General features: G+C 40.2%; 1 protein-coding gene across 1 annotated transcript in view; it reads left to right on the top strand.

Annotated features, from left to right (window-relative positions):
* The window catches only part of DNAH3 (dynein axonemal heavy chain 3), a 166877-nt gene that overhangs the window by 76471 nt on the left and 71503 nt on the right, over positions 1-18903 (top strand). Inside the window, 8 exon segments of the mRNA XM_032591638.1 lie at positions 199-290; positions 1367-1586; positions 2377-2511; positions 4207-4318; positions 6167-6408; positions 13578-13678; positions 15074-15179; positions 17347-17476. Of these exon segments, the coding sequence (XP_032447529.1) occupies positions 199-290; positions 1367-1586; positions 2377-2511; positions 4207-4318; positions 6167-6408; positions 13578-13678; positions 15074-15179; positions 17347-17476 (1138 nt within the window).

The following is an 18903-nucleotide window of genomic DNA, read 5'->3' as shown; positions in this document are numbered from 1 at the left end:
GATCTGCCCAACAAAGACGGTCTCTTGGCGTTGACTTGTCCTCCTGCTTTTCTTTCCTTGATTTCACTGGAATGGTGTGAATGACTTTCCTGCTTCTCTTTGTATCTGTAAATACACCTTCTCCCAGAGTTTACTGTATGTGTTCAGGTTCTCAGTGGCCTTTTCTTTTCTTTTCTTTTCTGGCCATTTGTTTTCTAGGCCTTATTCCGGACAGTTGCCATGATGGTGCCAGATTATGCCCTCATTGGGGAAATTTCCCTCTATTCCATGGGGTTTCTGGACTCCAGAAGGTATGTGATATTGGCTTTCCAGTAGGTTCTAAAGGTCCTGAAAGAGTGCCTTTTGTGTGGTGGATTCAAGTTAGGTTGCCCATTGGAAGAAAAAAAGAAACAAGAAATGGACTTTGGCTCCCTCATTGATGTGACAGCAACTTAGCCCTGGCTTTGGTCCTGACCAGGAAATGGTCCAAATTCCCAAGAAAGAGCCTCCTCTCTCTTTATATATACGTGGACTTCTGCTAAAGAAATCGGCCACTCATCTTCTCTTTATCCCAACCCTGTGTACACACACACACACACACGCACACACACACACAGCTTAAGGCAAGACTTTAAAACATGAAATTATTCCAAGATTAAAGAGGAAATTTTTAATATGATTTAGAATTAACATTGTCAACAGCATAACATTTATTGACTTTAAATGTTTTTTAATGTTTATTTTATTTTTGAGAGAGAGACGCAGAGTGTGAGCAGGGAAGGGGCAGAGAGGGAGGGAGACACAGTATCTGAAGCCTGAAGACTCCAGGCTCTGAGCTGTCAGCACAGAGGCCAATGCGGGGCTCGAACCCACGAACTGTGAGATCGTGACCTGAGCCGAAGTCAGGCACTTAACTGACTGAGCCACCCAGGCTCCCCCGTTTATTGACTTTAATGGATATGGGAAAAAATTGTTAGGTTATAGAAGTGAAAAAAGCAAGTTTCTTCTCAGTGACCCTGAGTTCCATTCTCCAGGGGTTAATATTGTTGATAGTTTGATGTTTCTTCCAAAATGTGTGTTTGTGCATGTGTGTGTGTGCTCATATATTCACATATACACATAAAAGTATATACCCATACAATTTCTTGTATAGTAGGTTGTATACACATGTGTGTATGCTTACTCTTTTTCCTCCAAACTTTGAAAGATAACTCTTCCTTAGCTCATCCTGGTAACTGTTAAAAGGACTTCAGATGATGGGGCTTCTCCATCAAGTCCATGAATAGGTCTGGTTTCTGAAGGGACAGGATACAGGGATGTTGGGAATGTCTGATGAGCAGGAGCTGGTCCTCTCTGGCGGTCTGCAGACATGTCTCTGCCCTCCCAGTCTCGCCCAGAAAATTGTCGCAACCTACCGTCTGTGCTCGGAGCAGCTGTCCTCACAGCATCACTATGACTATGGCATGCGCGCAGTCAAGTCTGTGCTCACTGCTGCTGGCAACCTGAAGCTCAAGTATCCCGAGGAGGATGAGAGTGTCCTGTTGCTCCGGGCCTTGCTTGATGTCAACCTGGCCAAGTTCTTGGCTCAAGATGTCCCTCTGTTTCAGGTATGCAGTGCTTTGGGACCTTGGCCAAGTGCTGGGACTCAGTTTTTCAAGATGAACTATTTCTCTGGCACCCTCTCCATCTCCAGCCAGCACTCCCACCACCAGATACCCTCCCCCAAAAGTTAGATAATGTGATAGCACTATCCCTGTCTAGTTCCTGGTTTAAAAATTTTTAAATGTTTTTATTATTTATTTTTGTGAAGGGGTGGGAGGGTTAGAGAGTGAGGAAGACACAGAATCCCAAGCGGGCTCCAGGCTCAGAGCTGGCAGCCCAGAGCCCGACATGGGGCTCAAATCATGAACCGTGAGATCATGACCTTAGCCCAAGTCGGATGCCCAACTGTCTGAGCCACCCAGGCTCCCCTAGTTCCTGATTTTAATAAAAATGATTTCACTGATAGAATAATATCTGCCATTGGTTTGGGGTAGGTTTTTTTTTTAACCAAATGTAGTTTTCCTTTGTAATTATTCTAATTCCTCTCTTCCTTATCAGGCTGTGAGATCCATAGAGACAGAAATTATGACTATCTAATTCATTCCTAGTACAATAACTAGAAGATAATACAGACATATTAAATATTTGAGGGTTTTTTAAATTATTTGGGAGGGAAATCATATTTTACAGATTGTGTTGGAATTTGCAATTGTGGATGAGTTTTGGCATAGAAAAATGAGGTTTGGAATTTTACAAAGACTTCTGCTGTCTGTGAATCTCATTTTCAGAAAATGTCGAGGTCATACCCCCCTGACAATTCACCCTTTCCATCTTCTCTCGAATTCTTGTTAACAGGGAATTATATCAGATTTGTTTCCTGGAGTTGTTCTTCCAAAGCCAGACTATGAAGTTTTTATGGAAGTGCTGAATGAGAACATCAAAAAGATGAAACTCCAGCCGGTACCTTGGTTTATTGGGAAAATTATCCAGGTTGGTTCCCTGTATCTATATGAGAATGCACGTGTTTTTCTATTCGCTGAAGTCAGGAATTAGAATTGTGGTTGATTGGAGCAGAGTGATGGCAACCACAGGAGCCAAAATAGAAATGGAAGTGCCTTCAGGTCTCATTTCCAGGAATTGAAGTTAAAAACCAATGTTTTTCCTCTGACCATCTTCTTTGGGGTTCCTTTTTTTAAATTTGGGGATGAAACAAAACCTTTGGGGGCACTGGGCTTGAACTAGTCAGGACTTTATCAGTTTCCAGTGACAGAAACCCAACTCAAACTGCCTTAGTCAACAAAAGGGAGTCTGTTCACTTACCTAACTTGAAAAACCCAGATGTGTGTTGGCCTTAGGAACAGCAGGATCCAGGAAACTTTCTCTTCATTTCGGGGCTCTGTCTCTGAGTTAAAACTTCATTCTTAGTTGGGTTTCCAGCAGCCTCAGACTTAGATCGTCCCAGGTTCAAGCCCAGAAGGAAAAAGAGCATTGCTCTCCAAATGGCTTCAGTAAAGGTCTCAGGATTAACTTTGAATTGTGCTGGTAAAGTCACAAAACCACCCTGGAATCACTTACAAGGAAGATCATTTATATTTTGCAGCATGGGCCTGGCTTGGAAAATACCTTTTATCTGTTGAGAGTTCTAATCAAGTCAGAACTGCATTTAGGCCTCAAAAAAGGAAGTTTCCAATTGAAGTGCAGGGTGCTAAGATGACTGCTGTTTCCCTTTCCCCTTTAAAAGCAAATAGAGGGGTGCCTGGGTAGCTCAGTTTGTTGAGGGTCAGATTCTTGATTTCATCCCAGGCCATGATCTCATGGTTTGATTCATGAGATCAAGCCCCAAGTAAGGTTCTGCACTGACAGTGAAGAATCTGCTTGGAATTCTCTTTCCCTCTCCCTCTCCCTCTCCCTCCCTCTCTCTCTCTCTGTGTCTCTCTGCCCCTCCCCAGCTCACACACAAACACACTCTTTTCTCTCTTTTTTTTTAAGTTTTTAAAAGTGTTTATTCTTGAAAGAGAGAGAGAGACAGAGCATGAGTAGGGGAGGGGCAGAGAGAGAGAGAGGGACACAGAATCTGAAACAGGCTCCAGGCTCAGAGCTGTCCACACAGAGCCCAACACGGGGCTCAAACTCACGAGCTTGAGATTATGACCTGAGCCGAAGTTGGATGCTTAACTGACTGAGTCACCCAGGTGCCCCTCCCTTTCTCTTAAAATAAATAAATAAACATTAAAAAAATGAAAAATAGAAGCAAATAGAAATGGCCTAATGAAAAAAATTGAGGCATTAAACTTAGACAGTCACGTGTGCAAATCATGGCTTCACCACTGATGAGTGTAGGCAAGTTACGTAACCTCTCTGGGGCTCAGCATTCCTACCACTAGAAGGTAGTTCATGATACCTGAGTGCATTAAATGAAATAATTCATGTAAGTCACTTGATGCTTAACCCATGGGTAGGTGCAGAGCAAATAGAAGGTCCCATTCCTTAAATATATGAGACATACATGTGTATTTATTTACCCCAAAGGTATTTAAACTACAAATCATAAAAAGGACCACAGTTCACCAGGGGTTGAAGGGACTATGGAAATCCCCTTTTAGTCCCTCGTTCCTCACTGACATCTGACTGACTTGTAGCTCTGGAAGGTTTGCAATGATTAACTGTTTATATGTCTCCTCCTAGATCTACGAGATGATGCTGGTGAGACATGGCTATATGATTGTTGGAGACCCCATGGGTGGCAAGACCTGTGCTTATAAAGTGTTGGCTGCAGCTCTGGGTGATTTATACGCAGGTAAAGCTCACATCCCTGGCTTCCTGGGAGCACAGAACTCGCCAGTCAGTTGGCTGGCTCCATGGAGATAATGCCAGGCTATTAGTTTTGCCATCCCTGGATTGTGACATCAGAGCCAGAAATAGCACATGGCACACAGATGTCTGCAGGCAGAAAATAAAGGGGGGTGGGGTGGGAGCTTCTAACAGGAATTTTATATGCCTGTCATTAAGTGCAGGAATTTTCTCAGATTTCTCAAATGCTGAATAGGGGCTTCTCCAAAGGTTTCCCAATGAGAGAGAGAAACTCCTATCAGTGTCCTAAACAAATTATTTTAAAAGCTGATTATTGCATGGTTTCTTTTCTTCTCCTTTTTTCCTTTTTTCCTTTTATCCCTTTTCCCCTTCTCTTTCCTTTGCTTCCCTTTCCCTTTTTTTCCCTTTTTTTCTCCTCCCTACCTTCTTTCCCTCCTTCTTTCCTTTCCCTCTTCCCCTTCCTTACTTCTATTTAATGTAGAACATAAGACCTCAGACTTTTGAGTCAGACCCAGACCTTGGACCGGTGATTAAACCTCTCTCAGCCTCTACTTTTTCAGCTGTGAAATGGGATTGTTGCGCAAATTAAGTGAGATTATGCAGGAAAGTAATCCAGCACAGTTTCTGATCAACAAATGGAAGCTGTGTTTATTGCCAGAGAAAGAGTTTTGGGGTTTTTTTCTTTTATAAAACGTAAGCCTATGGTTTTGAAAAACAATGCCTTGTATTTATACAATCCCTTCCAGTACTTCAACATATTTTTTCTTTTTGTAACATTTTTATGTTTATTTTTGAGAGAGAGAGAGAGATAGAGAATGAGAGAATGAACTGGGGAGAGGGAGAGAGGGAATCCCAAGCAGGCTCCACGCTGTCAGCACAGAGCCTGACATGGGGCTCAATCCCACAAACCATGAGATCATGACCCGAGCTGAAATCAAGAGTTGGCTGCTTAACTGACTGACATATTTTTTTCTAATAATTTTTGATGATTGAGTTGCTGTTGGATTTTTGAGGCTTTTGTTTTGGGGACTAACTTGGCCCTAGTAACTAATTAGGGCCTAGTAACTAAGCATTTCAAACTTACTATTTTCAACATTTGAATACAGTTTAGGAAACTAAATGAGAAAAGAGGCTATCCCATCGTTTTTGCCTTGGGATTCTGCAGAAACGTTTCTTTATTTAGCTCATGGTTCAAGCATTCCAACTTTTCCTTACTTTGAAGGATCATATAAAAGTGTGATTATTTTCTGTTATTGAATGCATCTGATGTGCCATCTATCAGCCTGTGTATTCCGGTTGGGTCCTTGTACTCTCGTGGTGTGAATTTCTCAGCAGATACTTGCTGAGCAGCTAAAGAAGAGGTGTCAGGGCTAAACTAGTCCTTCAGATAGAGAAAAGAAAAGTAGTCAATATTTTCCAGAATCATTTACATGTCTGCTATTCCTTCATTTCAAGTCAAAGCCAAGGTTCTTAGGGTAGCTGTGAGAGTCAGGTACATAAAGACACTTGATAACATGGACCTCTCTCCCTTACTGCTTGAGTTCATTTAGACCCAGACAGATTTCTTTAGATCTGACCAGAACATTTGCCCTGTTTGAAATGAGACTCAGAAGAAAATTTGGTGAGAAACTAGTGGGCATAATAACCTAATAATTTAAGTCATTGCCCATCCAGATATCCTAACCTTTATAAGAACTGAGTACAAATTTTATAAGGACTCTGCATGGATGACATAATCATAAAGGTTGGTTGGCCTTTGAGGTGGCATTGTCTCTTGTCTAATGTTCTGGTCTCTCCAGAGCCTTTGTAACTCATGTTGAACCTTCTTGCTCAGCCAAAGAGATGGAAGAATTTGCTGTGGAGTATTTGATCATCAACCCCAAGGCCATCACCATGGGGCAGCTCTATGGGTGCTTTGACCAAGTGAGCCATGAATGGACAGATGGTGTCCTAGCCAATGTTTTCCGGGAGCAAGCATCTTCAATGTCTGATGAACGCAAATGGATTATATTTGATGGGCCAGTAGATGCTGTTTGGATTGAAAATATGAACACAGTTCTGGATGACAATAAAAAGGTACCTACTGAGTCTCATATCTCTTTTATATAGGTAGGTTATAAATTCTCTTTTTCAAGTGAGTAATTGACCCAAACTATATTATACATACATTTGTTACATGAAGAATAAATGCCCCACAAGAAATTTAAGTTTATGAATTATGCTTTTATTTGTACTTGTGGGTAAGCTCTGTCTGTTTAGGGATAATGTTGCATCATGGTTAAAAGCATTGGTGTTGGCATCATATTGGACCACTAGCTCTACAACTGAGCTTTTGTACTGGGCAAGTCACATAACTTCTCTGAATCTCAATTTCCACATTTGTAAAAAGGTAGTAATAAAATAGGGATATTGACAATTAAATAAGATAGCATGCACAAAGTCACTGATATATGGAATGTATTTGGTTATCCATTACGGTGTATTTAAAGACTTAAAATAGGGGCGCCTGGGTGGCGCAGTCGGTTAAGCGTCCGACTTCAGCCAGGTCACGATCTCGCGGTCCGGGAGTTCGAGCCCCGCATCAGGCTCTGTGCTGACTGCTCAGAGCCTGGAGCCTGTTTCCGATTCTGTGTCTCCCTCTCTCTCTGCCCCTCCCCCGTTCATGCTCTGTCTCTCTCTGTCCCAAAATAAATAAACGTTGAAAAAAAAAAATTTAAAAAAAAAAAATAAATAAAAAAAAAAAAGACTTAAAATAGCCATTTACTTTGCTCATGATATTGTGGATTAGAAATTTTGGAAGGGGTCGGCTGGGCTCAGCTAATCATTGTGATGTCAGCTAGGGCAGCCATGGATGGAGGATCCACAACCAAGGTGGCTTCCTCACTCAGTGTCTGGGGCTCATTCCTCCTTGGCCTGTCTCTCTCTGTCTTTCTTTCTCTTCAGATGACATCTCATCCTCCAAGCATCTCCACATGTGTCAGGTGTCTCACTTAGTGGTCTTGGGTAGTGATAGTTCTTACATGGTGGTTAATTTTCCAAAAGGCAGGAAGTGAAAGTTTCCAGGAAATTAAGAGCTGTGCTTGGAACTGGCATAGCATCACTTTCTCTGAATTCTAGCAGTTGAAGAAGTCACTGGGCCTACTCAGATTCAAGGGAGTGGAGAAAAAGACTCCACTTCTTGATGGAGCAGGGCAAGGTCACATTGCAACAGCATTCATGTGATGGAAGCTACTGCTACAGCAGTCTTTGGAAAATATATTCTGCCACAGTTAGCGTATTGGCTAAAGACTTGGACTCTGGAGCCAGACAGGCTGTGTTCAAATCCTGCATAGCCGCTTACCAGTTGTATAAACTCAGGCAAGCTATTTAGTCTCTCTGTGTCTCAGCTGTATCATCTGTAAAAGGGGACTGTTAATTAGGAAGATTAGATAAGTTAATATTTTCAAAATGCTTCTGATAGCACCTAGCATATAATAAGTGCTATTTTACTATATGTTAAAATGAAATAAAAATTTTTTAATATAGCTAAATGGATTTATTTATTTTTTTGTATTTGAATCACTTTCAAATTATGTTTTTTTTAATATATGAAATTTATTGTCAAATTGGTTTCCATACAACACCTAGTGCTCATCCCAAAAGATGCCCTCTTCAATACCCATCACCTACCCTCCCCTCCCTCCCACCCCCCATCAATCCTCAGTTTGTTCTCAGTTTTTAAGAGTCTCTTATGCTTTGGCTCTCTCCCACTCTAACCTCTTTTTTTTTCCTTCCCCTCCCCCCATGGCTTTCTGTTAAGTTTCTCAGGATCCACATAAAAGTGAAAACATATGGTATCTGTCTTTCTCTGTATGGCTTATTTCACTTAGCATCACACTCTCCAGTTCCATCCACGTTGCTACAAAGGGCCATTATTTCATTCTTTCTCATTGCCACGTAGTACTCCATTGTGTATATAAACCACAATTTCTTTATCCATTCATCAGTTGATGGACATTTAGGCTCTTGCCACAATTTGGCTATTGTTGAGAGTGCTGCTATAAACATTGGGGTACAAGTGCCCCTATGCATCAGTACTCCTGTATCCCTTGGGTAAATTCCTAGCAGTGCTACTGCTGGGTCATAGGATAGGTCTATTTTTAATTTTTTGAGGAACCTCTGCACTGTTTTCCAGAGTGGCTGCACCAGTTTGCATTCCCACCAACAGTGCAAGAGGGTTCCCGTTTCTCCACATCTTCACCAGCATTTATAGTTCATTTTGACCACTCTGACTGGCGTGAGGTGATATCTGAGTGTGGTTTTGACTTGTATTTCCCTGATGAGGAGCGACGTTGAGCATCTTTTCATGTGCCTGTTAGCCATCTGGATGTCTTCTTTAGAGAAGTGTCTATTCATGTTTTCTGCCCATTTCTTCACTGGATTATTTGTTTTTCGGGTGTGGAGTTTGGTGAGTTCTTTATAGATTTTGGATACTAGCCCTTTGTCTGATATGTCATTTGCAAATATCTTTTCCCATTCTGTTGGTTGCCTTTTAGTTTTGTTGATTGTTTCCTTTGCTGTGCAGGAGCTTTTTATCTTCATGAAGTCCCAATAGTTCATTTTTGCTTTTAATTCCCTTGCCTTTGGGGATGTGTCAAGTAAGAAATTGCTGCGGCTGAGGTCAGAGAGGTTTTTCCCTGCTTTCTCCTCTAGGGTTTTGATGGTTTCCTGTCTCACATTCAGGTCCTTTATCCATTTTGAGTTTGTTTTTGTGAATGGCGTAAGAGAGTGGTCTAGTTTCATTCTTCTGCATGTTGCTGTCCAGTTCTCCCAGCACCATTTGTTAAAGAGACTGTCTTTTTTTCCATTGGATATTCTTTCCTGCTTTGTCAAAGATGCGTTGGCCATACGTTTGTGGGTCTAGTTCTGGGGTTTCTATTCTATTCCATTGGTCTATGTGTCTGTTTTTGTGCCCATACCATGCTGTCTTGATGATGACAGCTTTGTAGTAGAGGCTAAAGTCTGGGATTGTGATGCCTCCCGCTTTGGTCTTCTTCAAAATTACTTTGGCTATTCGGGGCCTTTTGTGGTTCCATACAAATTTTAGGATTGCTTGTTCTAGTTTTGAGAAGAATGCTGGTGCAATTTTGATTGGGATTGCATTGAATGTGTAGATAGCTTTGGGTACTATTGACATTTTAATAATATTTATTCTTCCAACCCACAAGCACGGAATGTTTTTCCATTTCTTTATATCTTCTTCAATTTCCTTCATAAGCTTTCTATAGTTTTCAGCATACAGATCTTTTACATCTTTGGTTAGATTTATTCCTAGGTATTTTATGCTTCTTGGTGCAATTGTGAATGGGATCAGTTTCTTTATTTGTCTTTCTGTTGCTTCATTATTAGTGTATAAGAACGCAACTGATTTCTGTACATTGATTTTGTATCCTGCAACTTTGCTGATTTCATGTATCAGTTCTAGCAGACTTTTGGTGGAGTCTATCGGGTTTTCCATGTATAATATCATGTCATCTGCAAAAAGTGAAAGCTTGACTTCATCTTTGCCAATTTTGATGCCTTTGATTTCCTTTTGTTGTCTGATTGCTGATGCTAGCACGTCCAACACTATGCTAAACAACAGCGGTGAGAGTGGACATCCCTGTCGTGTTCCTGATCTCAGGGAAAAAGCTCTCAGTTTTTCCTCATTGAGGATGATGTTAGCTGTGGGCTTTTCATAAATGGTTTTTATGATCTTTAAGTATGTCCCTTCTATCCTGACTTTCTCAAGGCTTTTTATTAAGAAAGGATGCTGAATTTTGTCAAATGCCTTTTCTGCATCGATTGACAGGATCATATGGTTCTTATCTTTTCTTTTATTAATGTGATGTATCAGGTTGATTGATTTGCAAATGCTGAACCAGCCCTGCATCCCAGGAATGAATCCCCTTTGATCGTGGTGAATAATTCTTTTTATATGCTGTTGAATTCGATTTGCTAGTATCTTATTGAGAATTTTTGCATCCATATTCATCAGGGATATTGGCCTGTAGTTCTCTTTTTTTACTGGGTCTCTCTGTGGTTTAGGAATCAAAGTAATACTGGCTTCATAGAATGAGTCTGGAAGTTTTCCTTCCCTTTTTGTTTTTTTGGTATAGCTTGAGAAGGATAGGTATTATCTCTGCTTTAAATGTCTGGTAGAACTCCCCTGGGAAGCCATCTGGTCCTGGACTCTTATTTGTTGGGAGATTTTTGAGGACTGATTCAATTTCTTTGCTGGTTATGGATCTGTTCAAGCTTTCTATTTCCTCCTGATTGAGTTTTGGAAGCATGTGTGTGTTTAGGAATTTGTCCATTTCTTCCAGGTTGTCCAGTTTGTTGGAATATAATTTTTCCTAGTATTCCCTGATAATTGCTTGTATTTCTGAGGGATTGGTTGTAATAATGCCATTTTCATTCATGATTTTATCTATTTGGGTCATCTCCCTTTTCTTTTTGAGAAGTCTGGCTAGAGGTTTGTCAATTTTGTTAATTTTTTCAAAAAACCAACTCTTGGTTTCATTGATATGCTCTACAGTTTTTTTAGATTCAATATTGTTTATTTCTGCTCTGATCTTTATTATTTCTCTTCTTCTGCTGGGTTTGGGGTGTCTTTGCTGCCCTGCTTTTATTTCCTTTAGGTGTGCTGTTAGATTTTGTATTTGGGATTTTTCTTGTTTCTTGAGATAGGCCTGGATTGCAATGTATTTTCCTCTCAGGACTGCCTTTGCTGCATCCATCCCAAAGCGTTTGGATTGTTGTATTTTCATTTTCATTTATTTCCATATATTTTTTTAATGTCTTCTCTAATTGCCTGGTTGACCCATTCCTTCTTTAGTAGGGTGTTCTTTAACCTCCATGCTTTTCAAGGTTTTCCAGACTTTTTCCTGTGGTTGATTTCAAGCTTCATCGCATTGTGGTCTGAAAGTATGCATGGTATGATCTCAATTCTTGTATACTTATGAAGGGCTCTTTTGTGACCCAGTATGTGATCTGTCTTGGAGAATGTTCCATGTGCACTCGAGAAGAAAGTATATTCTGTTGCTTTGGGATGCAGAGTTCTAAATGTATCTGTCAAGTCCATCTGATCCAATGTATCATTCAGGGCCCTTGTTTCTTTATTGACCGTGTGTCTAGATGATCTATCCATTGTTGTAAGTGGGGTATTAAAGTCCCCTGCAATTACCACATTCTTGTCAATAAGGTTGCTTATGTTTGTGAGTAATTGCTTTATATATTTGGGGGCTCCTGTATTCGGCGCATAGACATTTATAATTGTTAGTTCTTCTTCATGGATAGACCCTGTAATTATTATATAATGCCCTTCTTCATCTCTTGTAACAGCCTTTAAAGTCTAGTTTGTCTGATATAAGTATGGATACTCCAGCTTTCTTTTGACTTCCAGTAGCATGATAGATAGTTCTTCATACCCTCACTTTCAATCTGAAGGTGTCCTAAGGTCTAAAATGAGTCTCTTGTAGACAGCAAATATATGGGTCTTGTTTTTTTATCCATCCTGATACCCTATGTCTTTTGGCTGCAGCATTTAGTCCATTTACATTCAGTGTTATTATAGAAAGATATGGGTTTAGAGTCATTGTGATGTCTGTAGGTTTCATGCTTGTAGCGATGTCTCTGGTACTTTGTCTCACAGGATCCCCCTTAGGATCTCTTGTAGGGCTGGTTTAGTGGTGATGAAAAATGAAATGAAATTTATCACCATTTTAAGGAAGTTTCTATACTGAATATATGATTATGGAATCAAAATATACTTTCCTACTACATTTAAATTTCACAAAACTATGAGTGAGTCATGCTCAATGGAAGGCCTAATTATCCAAATTACACACATACGCTAATTATAATATGTGCATAATTTTGATTACATAACATATAAAAATTGAAATGTTTTATTATATTATATAGGCTGTGTGATATAAACTAATTGTACAAATGTATTTGTTGGTTTTGAGATAAGAAGTATAAAGAGTTATAAACCATGAATTCCTGATGGCTCTTCCTGTCACTGGGTGTAAATCAAACTACCGTCAGAGGTATGGGTCTCTTTTACTTTTCTTGATATTCAGGGATGATACTGCTGGTGGTGTCAGCCCCATAATGGCTATTGACCTTCTTGGGATGCATGTAGTGACCTGATTCTAGTGACCTGTTTCCAGGTGTGGGCCAGGTAATGTACAAAGAACTTTTTAAGCACAACTTTGAATGAACAGGAGGGAGTAATGGGGTTTCCTCTTTGCCACTGAGAGACCGAAGCCTCAGGCAATCTTGTGACTTAAAGATCTCACTTGAACCCATGTTGGCAAATAGGAAGTACCACTTCTTTGTACGTACACTGAGTCTCCCCTGTGTGTTTGAACTACTTTCTACAGGGACATATCCTCTAAACACTAGGATTTCCAATGGTCTTTCCTTCCATTCCAGAAAGGATTTGTGGAGATGTTCTTGTCCCTGTAGACTTACACCAGTCCATGGGAGATCCCAAAAGGAGTCCTTCATGGGAAACTTGAGCAAATAAAACAGGAGAAAGGTGTGCAGTTACATCTATATTAAATGCTAAGGAAGGAACCATGAAACTTGATGTAGTCTGGGGGCGCCTGGGTGGCTCAGTCGGTTAAGCGTCTGACTTCGGCTCAGGTCACGATCTCGCGGTCCGTGAGTTCGAGCCCCGCGTCGGGCTCTGTGCTGATGGCTCAGAGCCTGGAGCCTGTTTCCGATTCTGTGTCTCCCTCTCTCTCTCTGCCCCTCCCCCGTTCATGCTCTGTCTCTCTCTGTCTCAGAAATAAATAAACGTTAAAAAAAAAATTAAAAAAAAAAAAAAAGAAACTTGATGTAGTCTGATAACTTCTTGATCCTTCATCTAAGGCTGCAATTCATTGACTCTCTGACCTCACTGTTTAAAATCACCTGGCCCTGGCTGAGCATTTTCCAGCCTCCTCTTCTACTTAATTATTTTCCAAAGCACTTTCATCATGTTATATGCTATGTATTTTATCATCTGTTTCCTCCCAGCAGAATGTAAATCCCAAGAGCACAGGGATTTTTGTCTGTTTTATTCTACATATCTAGAACAGTGCCTGATGCATATAGTTAGTGCTCAAGAAGTACTGAATGAATTTAAACCATCTCTGTCTCCACTGAAGCCTTTCACTTGCAGATAGAATTTAACCCCTTTGCCTGCCCTCCACTCCTCTGCTTTGCCCTTTCAGCTGTGTTTAATGAGTGGAGAGATTATCCAAATGAGCCCCAAGATGAGTCTGATCTTCGAGCCAGCGGATCTGGAGCAGGCCTCGCCAGCCACTGTAAGCAGGTCAGTCAGCCTCATACTGGCACCCTGAGGGAATTGTATGTATATACCCATCTTCTTTATCCATTCATCTATGAATTGCTTCCACAATATGGCTATTGTAAATAATGGTGCAATATGCATAGGGGTGCATGTATCCCTTTGAATTAGTGTTTTTGTAACAAACTGTAATATTTATATATCACTCAAAATAAATAAATTATACTGACCTAGAACTCTATGGATAAATCTTATTAACTATAAAATCTTAGCAATGTTATGTATAAAAATAAGCACACAATAGTATATATAGTGCAGTGTCTCCATTTAAACTGCTAAAAACAACTAACTTAAATAAATTTACATTATAGGAACATATAGAAATACTATAAAACTATATAAGAAAGAAAGAAATCAAGAGACAGGTGACCATGAAATTCAAGATAATGAGTTACATCAGGTGGAGAAAGCCATGGGTATAGGATAAGGGAGACCAAAAGGGTTAGATGAAAGTTATTGTCAAGATCCTAGCTTCTGTCTGGGTGGTGGGTTCATGGATACTCATTAAATTATTGAAAACCCTTAACTAAGAAATAAGAAAGGCCCTGCATGGGCTACTGATAGTGTGCCAAGGATGACAATGAATCCAATCCTGTGCACCTGAGGTTCATACAAAAATAAAGTCAGCCCACATTCCCAAAGGCAATGTCAGGGAGTAGAAAGAGCAATGGCAAATTAGACCAACTTGGTCTTCCACCCTGGCCATGTCAATATCTAGCTGTGTGGCCTCTTCCAAGTCACTTAGCCTCTCTGAGCCAGTTTCCTCATGTCTTAAAACATGACCATAAAGATATCCTTAAAGATAAAGGTCATTAGGACATAGCATAGTGCCTGACATGCAGTAGATGCTCAATAAATGGCAGCCATATTTTAATGGGGGAAAAAAAACATGTACTACATAAAATATCAGTACTTATTAATGCTAATGATAATAGTTTCCATTGATTACGAGTTTTCTATATCCTGGAAATGGCACTGAATTATTTGTTGGCATTTTCTTATTTAACCACTATAACAGCCATATGAACTATGTATTTTTTGTTTCTTGATTTATAGACAAGGATGAAGAATTTCAGAGATAGTAAAGAAAGCTTGCCCAAGGCCACTCAGATAGTAGAATCTGGGGCTGGGATTTGAACCCAGGTCTCTCTTATTCCCAAGACCAAGCTGTTATCACTGGTCCCCATCCTTTGCTGACAAAATCTAGGCACCTTCCTTTTGGCCTAGAGCAGGCAAGGGTCTGTGCTCCACCCCAAGCTACAGCCCCTTACCTTGCCATGACTGCCTACATTTACCTCGCCCCTGTGTGCTTGGGAGCCTAGATGTGGGCCAGGCTGGTTCTCTCTTTGTGCTTGCCAGGTGTGGGATGATCTACATGGAGCCCCATCAACTAGGCTGGAAGCCCTTGAAGGACTCTTATATGGACACCCTGCCCACCAGTCTCACTGAGGAGCACAAGGAATTGGTGAGACCATCAGACTCCTTTACTTCCCCTCCCTCCCTGTCTCCCTGCTCCTCATTTCTAAGGCCTTCTAGACACATCTTTACCTTCTAATTCCAGGATGCAAGAACAGGCAGTGGCTTCCCTGCTTGCCTCTAGTTGTCTTCTTTCCTGGCTGCCTGCCATTTTTCCAACTTTGTTCTCCATGTGGAGAGGATAGGATATGGTCAATTTCTACTTTTCTTCTACCTTCTCCATCACTCCCCATCTCCCCAGTGGAGAATTCTGATGCTTGAGAACATTCTATAAGGTGGCTGGAATGTCACTCCTTTTCCCATTGCTCCACTAGCAGAAATATCTCTAGAAGTTGCTCTAGAGATAGGCCAGATTAGGAAGAGCTGTGTTTCTCTCTTTACTGCCACTCCCCATCCTGGTGACCTCGACTTCATACCTCTCATATCTAGGGAGCTGGAGCCAGCTTAGAAAAGCTTGTATTGCAGGTACTAAGAGTATATGTCCCCTTCTTCCCTTTCTAAAAGAGGTGTGAACATTCAGGTTAATGGGTACATGAGCACACTCTCAGCTTAGGGAATCAGGAAGGGAGAACCCAAGCTTTTGGTGACTTTTGTCTTTCCCTGCATTAATAAAATTCTAGGCAAGTTTCTCACCGAAGAAGCCAAGAAAGGTATAGTTGGGCTCTCTTCCTACTGTGGAAATACTCTGATGAGCTATGTAGGATGGCCCCATTCCTGTCACATTTATATGCATGTACCATGTATATAATCACATACTTATACAGATACATGCCCACATGCACATCAAGAGACCAATCTATACAGGTGCACAGGAAGCCTTCAGTGCGACTCCTCAGTGTCCTTAGCACAAAGTCTAACTTCTTATCAGGGCCTCTGAAACCTCAATCTGACCCTGTCGCCTTTCTGAACTCATCACTACCCTCTTCTTCAACTTATTACCCTGCAGCCCTTGTATTTTGTTTCCATTCCTAGAAGACCCCAGGTTTCATCACCTCAAGACTTTCACACCTTTTCTTCCTCTTCCTGGAAATGTTGTCCCATTTTATCTTCTGAGGGATGATTCACCTTCATCATCTCAACATAAAGGCCTCCTCCTCTAAGAAGCCTTCCCTGACCACCCTACTAAGCCCTTCCCATTATTCCCCATTGTAGCATCTTTATTTGTTTCCTGCTAGTACTTTCCATGATTTGTAAGTATTTTATTTATTTCCTTGCTTGTTTAGTTATTTATTTTTTGTCTCCCCTACCCTTCAGTAATTTCTGAGAGGGCAGGAGTCTTGTCTATCTTGTGAGTTGTTTATCCTCAGCACCTACAACACTGTAATTACTAGATACTCAATAAATATTTGTTGGCTGGATGAATATACCACATATTCATGTACACATGTGTACGTATTCATATATATGTTCATGTGTATGTATTCATATATACATATAAATGCATCTATATATTTATATACAGATATATATCAATATATGTATATATATATATGTGTGTATATATATATACACATGTATTTATTTAGTGATGACCTATCTACTTCCCAAAAAATGACTTAAGATAATTTACAGTGACAACCACAAATATTTTAACAAAAATGAAAAAATATCCTAAATAAGAGGATAAAGGAAAAATTTTTTGGAAAGAGTAACTGGGGTGAAAAGCAGAGACGAGAATCATTATACCTACAAATAAGTACATATATATACATACATACATACAGATAATTACTGAAAATCAGCCCTGAACTTAGCTCTGCACTTCCTATGGCCACTTTATACAGGAGTCCAGCCTAAAGTCATTTGAAAATCTTGTTTAGGGTTCCTAATGATTTTATACAAACAAGTCAGTTGCCCAGTTTGGGTCCTAAAACTACTTTATGCATCTTGTAGCTGACCCACAGTAGCTCCAAGCCTCTGAGTATCCAGCTCTGGGTAGTAAAATGGGAGGAGTAGGGATGGTCTGTGGGCTGCCTGTCCATTGAGTAGGAAGTTTACGTCAGGGCCCTGGGTACCTTTGGTCCTTTCCCCAATACACCTACATTCAAAAATAATCAGCAACTTTACCAGCATCCCTGGCCTTCCAGAAGTGTACCAAACCCTTAGTCTTAAACTCATTTTTTGGTAACATCTTCAAATTTCATTTCTACTTGCAGGTCAATGATATGTTCATGTGGCTTGTCCAGCCCTGCCTGGAGTTTATTCACCTTCAGTGTAAATTTGTGGTCCAAACTTCTCCCATCCACCTTGCTTCCTCAATGATGAGACTGTACTCCTCTCTGCTTGGTACGTGTTACGATGATTCTTGAAGGTGGGGTATATGCGGGATATTTCTTCCTCTTCCCCATCCCTTCTATTCCTGCCCCGTCCATGAGTCACAACGAGACTGGCATTTTAGTCTAGAACAAACAAGCCTTTGGAGTGGAGATAGTAGAATTTAGCGGAAAGAATCCATGTTTGGGGGCTTTAACATTAATCTTAGATTGATTTCCTGGATGTTTTTGTGCAAATTAGCCCATCTTTTCTTGTGTTAGGTTTCTCGTCCACACAATGAGGATAAAAATCTCTGTCTCTCTTTACCTAACTAGGATATCCTGGAGGGAAATGAATTTACATGATACATGTGAATGTATCTGAGAAAAAAAAGATTCTGCAAAAAATAAGACCGGAGATTTTCCTGTGTTAAGAAAACTTATAAAAATCTGATTTCACAAAATACATAGTTACACGGTCAAGAGAACTGATCACATCAGCTACAAAACTAGGGAACTTCTCCAGGACATGAGAAGTACCTAAATCATAGAACTATTTGTTTAAAGGTCCTAGAGAAGTTCCCTGTAACCATCTCATATAAATAAAATTTCATTGAATTCTGTGGGAAATGACAAAGCATGTGTCCATTTGGAGAACTTCTTCCTGGATGACATTTCTTTTTCAGTATCTCACAATATCTCATAATTCAGGCTCAAGATGGATCTTCCCAGAACTTCTGTTACATGTACATTTTCTCAGCTCGTTGCTTCCAAAGGCATTATAGGAACAGATTAAAAAAATGTAATATGGTGAACAGTTGAGTGGAGACTTTCTTTGGCTAAATATTATGTGATTTTTCTGAAATTAAAATTACAGGCAATTTCAAAAGCACACTAACTACATACAATGCTATATATTTGCATCATTAGTTGCAAATTTTGCATATTTTCCCAAGCCCTATTTCCTGTCCTTGTGTTGTATCTCCTCCAGGAAAAAAGGCATCGCATGAGAAATGGACTCATTGTCCCCAGCGCTGAGTGCCCTAGTATCTTGCCTTCCCAGATCTATAGCCATGAGTCCTATCAGGAGTGTTGAAAGACACTCTACTACTAAAAACTGGGGACATGAACACAGACATGTCTGATTTCAGAGCCCTAACTTTTTCCTCTGTCAGTGCTAAAATGCAGGAGTATGGTAACTATGATCAATCAGCAAGGCGTTGAGCTAAGGAATACTAAATACAATTGTTAGCCTTTTATTTTAAAATAATTTCAGGCTTGCAAAAAAATTGCTAAAGGACTATGTTGAGTCACATATCCCTTCACCTAGCTTCCTTTAAAGTTAACATCTTACATAACCAAGGCACAATGATCAAAATGAGAAAATTGAAACTGATACTAAACTATTAACTACACTACAGACTTTATTTGCAGTTCATCAATTTTTCCACAAATGTCCTT

The sequence above is a fragment of the Lynx canadensis genome, chromosome E3 (genome assembly GCF_007474595.2).
Source record: "Lynx canadensis isolate LIC74 chromosome E3, mLynCan4.pri.v2, whole genome shotgun sequence".
NCBI classification, from domain to species: Eukaryota; Metazoa; Chordata; class Mammalia; order Carnivora; family Felidae; genus Lynx; species Lynx canadensis.
Note: the sequence above shows the minus strand (reverse complement) of the source record. Positions and strands in the feature narration are given on the sequence as shown.